This window comes from Camellia sinensis, chromosome 4, assembly GCF_055761805.1.
Source record: "Camellia sinensis isolate YWXY chromosome 4, ASM5576180v1, whole genome shotgun sequence".
Taxonomy (NCBI): domain Eukaryota; kingdom Viridiplantae; phylum Streptophyta; class Magnoliopsida; order Ericales; family Theaceae; genus Camellia; species Camellia sinensis.
This window is the reverse complement of record NC_138964.1, coordinates 153,568,145-153,572,366: the sequence shown is the minus strand read 5'-3', so window position 1 is coordinate 153,572,366 and position 4,222 is coordinate 153,568,145. Positions and strand designations below refer to the sequence as shown.

Below are 4,222 nucleotides of genomic sequence, written 5' to 3'. Positions count from 1 at the left end.
TAAAGCTTCAAGAAAGTTGATCTGGTCTCTTCATGTGAGGAAAATGTCTATTGACACTACTAATTTACCCTCCTTTTTTCCTAAAGAATTTTTTACTGAAGAATTTTCCATCAAACTAACAGAACCCAAGGAAACATTCCCACTAATGCCCTTGTAAAGGATGGTAAGGGAAATTTCTTTTCCTAAAAATTTTCCTGAGAATTTTCCACCAGAACAGCTCAAGCCTAACACTAATGATCTTTTAAAGGATTATAAACAACACAGAAAAATTGATGATGCAATAGCATGGTTGGTGAAGCAAAGATTTAGCACCCTATAAGCTTCTATAATAGATATGTCAGCCATTATTAGAGCAGTCAAAAATAAGGAAAACGACCAATTTCATTCTTCAGAGAAAAAAACCAAGTAATTGAGATCATGAAACAACAAAATGGTTTCAGGTAAAGCTTTGCAAATATTTATAAAAACATAAAAATGTACTGGTACTTCAATTATTAGTCTATGCTTGTCCTACATGGTGCCAAACTTTGGAAATAAACTATCACAGAAACTAAAAATGAGTGAAGATGAGTAGGACAAATAGAATTAGAAGACAGAGAAACCTCCAGACATCCTTCAAGAAAATATTTATGAAGCTTGAGTAAAATCTGAATTTTCCCCTATAAAAGGAAGGCAGAGACTAGCTCACTAGCCAGAATCCCAGCTCCTGTTGTAAATCCCATTCAGCGTCATCAAAATCAGACACCTCAACAACCCATCACGGCACAATTATAGACAAAACTTCCCGAATGCTTGCTTCCCAGTAAGATCCACTGTGGCGGGCCTTCATCGGGATTCCAACCATTAACCTCTATGATCCCCCCACCTAAAGCCCTAGGTCCACCAATAACAATAAGCCGGTCTCCGCATGCCCTAAATGCTAGGCCCCAACCATTCATGGACGCTGCTTGCTCAGGCAACCTCCCCACCGTAAGCCACATGTTCCTCTCCTTGTCATACTTCCTCACTTCTTTTTCTGCGTAATATGCTGCATATAGTTGATTTTTCACAACTGCAAGCAAGGGAGGTGCCTTGGCCGTAGCAGGTGCCTCAGTAGCCACAGCGTCACCGTTGTGTTCAGGAAACATGTTAGGAATCTCGCGCCATGCCTTTGTGTCCAAATCATACACCTCCCCACATGTAAGCAAGTTTGGATTGCCTACTCCAATTCCCCCAATAACGTAAAATCTCCCATCCATAAACACCCCGGAACACATTTTCCTCGGTTTATTCATGCTTGGAAGGGTCATCCACATACCAGTATCTGAGTCATAAAGCTCCGCAGAGCTCAAGATATTGCCCTCTGGGTCACAACCTCCAGCAACAATTGCAATTCCCCCAAGGCTTGCAGACCCAAACAAGCATCTCGGTTCGTTCATCTCTGTACCCAACGACCATGAGTTTGTCAATATGCTATATTTGTAAATTACATGGGACATAATCTCCTTTCCAAATACAAGAAGTTCAGTACCGACAGCCAATGATTCCTTGTCTGAGCACATGAAGCATTCATTTGAAGTCATTCTAGGCAAATGCATCCAACGAAGGCGAATAGGATCGAAGGCCTCCCATTCAAGAAGATTGCAAGAGAAATAAACCCAATGTTCGGTAATACCCATGTTCCGTCTCATCCTATATAGCTCGCCGCTCCGAATTAGAGATCGAAAGCTTTGATTCAATGATGCAATCGAGCCATAATCTGATCTTGAGCAGAGAGCTAGACAATTGATTGACATGTCTCGGCCAATTTGCTGGATGAGTGAACTTGAATCCGATTGATCCCCATTGTGATCCCCATTATCTGATTGGTCAGCTTGAGAGAGTGAAAGATCATGAAGACTCTGCATTGTTTCCTCTCTCTCAACGACATCTGATGGCTTGGATGACTTTCTCAGTGAGACCCCTTCCCCATCTTCCACACGGCGCTTACCATTTGAAAGTTCAATCACGCGGAATGTGTTGTAAATCCACCTGCTCTCATGCTCGCAGGAACTCGGCAGGTCCCGGGAGATAAGATATGATGGACCCTCCAACATGGCACCCAATTTTGTCCAAAAAGTGGATGTTATTCTAAGGAAACCAATCAATGCAAAGGCTCATGTCTCTTTCCTCATCAAAATTAAACCGAAAACCAATCAGTCAATACATTAGCTATCGCTTGTCAGTTAATCTGAGCATAAAACCATATATTCAGGTAAGAAAAATTGATATCAGTCTATAAATCAGATATTACTTGTCAGTTACTCTGAGCATAAACCATATATTCAGCAAAGAAAAAAGTGAACTTTGGTATAGAAAGCATTTAAGAGACCACAAATCTAATTTAAAAGACATATAGATCCTAAATGACTCAAATTATTGAAGCAATAAATTTAAAAAAGAATACTTCAAGTTTTATCTTAAAAATAATAATAAAAACCCAATATTTAAGCATCAAATTCATCAATCACGAGAAGAACTCAGTAAGCAGATCAAAACAATTTCACATATACACATTCAAATAGCAAGTAAAAAGCCCTAGAACCAACCAAATCAGATCTTTAAGCCCTACCCAATACAAAGAAAGAACTAAAATTTAATGGGTTATCACATATCAGAAAGAAATCTAAACATTAACATAACAAAATCCAATCCAGCTTATTCAATTACAGAGAAAACAAAATTAAAAAAACAAAACAATATATAAACAGGAAAAAAAGGGGAAAGATCTGTTTGGAATTGAGGAGGCTATATTTATAGTTTTCTTGTTATTCATAAATAGGGGAGAGAGAGAGAGAGAGAGCTTACAGAGTGTAGGATTAGGAGGAGTCCATTGGAATTCTGAAGTGTGTTGTTTGAGTATTCAACTATTCAGAAGCTCTCTACACTCTCTCTCTCTATCTCTCTGTAACTCACGCCTCCCAAATCTCACAGCTTCCATCTCACTCACTCACTCTCTCTCTCTCTCTCTCGCACACACACACACACTTTCTCTCTCTAGCTTCTCAGTCTCTCTCTTTCTCTCTCTCTCTGGGCTTTCATTTCATTTTTCTGGTTTTATTAAAATTAACGGAAAGGAGGGGGGTGGTGGTGGTGGGGCCCGGAACGGCTAAGAGAAAGGTAGAGAGAGAGAGGGCGGGGGGTGTTTGGGTGCGGGTTATAGGGACGTTAGTGGGAGCTTAAACGGACGTTAGTGGGAGTAAACGGATGTTAGTGCACGTGTAAAGTGGTGTGGGTTTCACATGTGAGAAACGGTTTTTGGTTGGTGTTTCCGTTCTCCCGTACGCCTCTCCGTTCCGTAGCATCTCCTCGTAAACACTTGCTTTTCTTTCTTTCTTTTTATTTTATTTTGAACTGTATTTAGAATATGAATTTATGTAAAAAAATTAAAAATAAAAAGATTAAAGTAAATGATAATATGAATAGAATATATTTATATTTTACATATATTTTATTTTTTTCTTTTTAAATCTTACCTAAATTTATGTTTCAATTAAATTTAATTGAGAGACGTGTCTGAAATTTTGATTTGATTTTCACAACTTAAAAAAAAAAAAGAAAAAAAAAAAAGAGGAGAGCTAAAGAACTAAAGAAACATTTGTTAATTGTTAATGGGGTGCTTTTAAACAAGTTTTTTTTTTTTTTTATAAGTATTTTTCTGTAATAATTTTATTGTGTGTGTTTTTTTTAATCATAATAAAACACTCACAGTAGAGTGTATGATTCAATAATTTGAATTAAAATAAAGTAAAATGATATTAAAATCGTACCTCATAAAATGACATATATTTACTTTTAGTTTATAGAGAATCTTAATCCTTTTAAACATGTTGAAAATAAAATTTCCTTACACAGTTACCATTGTGATGAAAAACACAATTCTCCATAACTCATTCTTGTTAAGAGGTAGGGTGTGAATAATTATTTATTTATTTATTTATTTTTGTATATTAAAGCATTCAATTTAATTTTTTAAAAAACAAATTTCATGTGAAATGAATTTTTTAGGTAAATTGTCTTATTTTATGAATTTTGTAAATTTGATAAGTTAATTCAAAATTTTTCTAATGTACTAAATCTCATCAGAACTCCACAACTAAACATAATTGAGAGAGAATAGTTTTAAGATGAGTAACTTTTGGAAAATAGCATCCCTTTTATTTTTTTATTTTTGGACAACAAAAAAATCAAAATCATATGTGTA

The 4,222-nt window shown here is 36.1% G+C and overlaps 1 protein-coding gene across 2 annotated transcripts; it reads right to left on the bottom strand.

Annotated features, from left to right (window-relative positions):
• Nucleotides 1-434: 434 nt before the first annotated feature.
• LOC114271145 (F-box/kelch-repeat protein At1g74510) lies at nt 435-3,104 on the bottom strand. Of its 2 annotated transcripts, none has more exons than XM_028212757.2 (2): nt 2,827-3,104; nt 435-2,143 (listed from the first exon to the last, which is right to left on the bottom strand). In XM_028212757.2, exon 2 carries the CDS (start codon nt 2,073-2,075, stop codon nt 747-749), a length of 1,329 nt encoding a protein of 442 aa, XP_028068558.1. In that variant the 5' UTR covers nt 2,076-2,143; nt 2,827-3,104; the 3' UTR covers nt 435-746. The 2 variants fall into 2 exon arrangements, with proteins under 2 accessions (XP_028068558.1, XP_028068557.1); XM_028212756.2 differs by having other exon boundaries at nt 435-2,209; nt 2,827-3,098.
• Between the last annotated feature and the right edge of the window lie 1,118 nt (nt 3,105-4,222).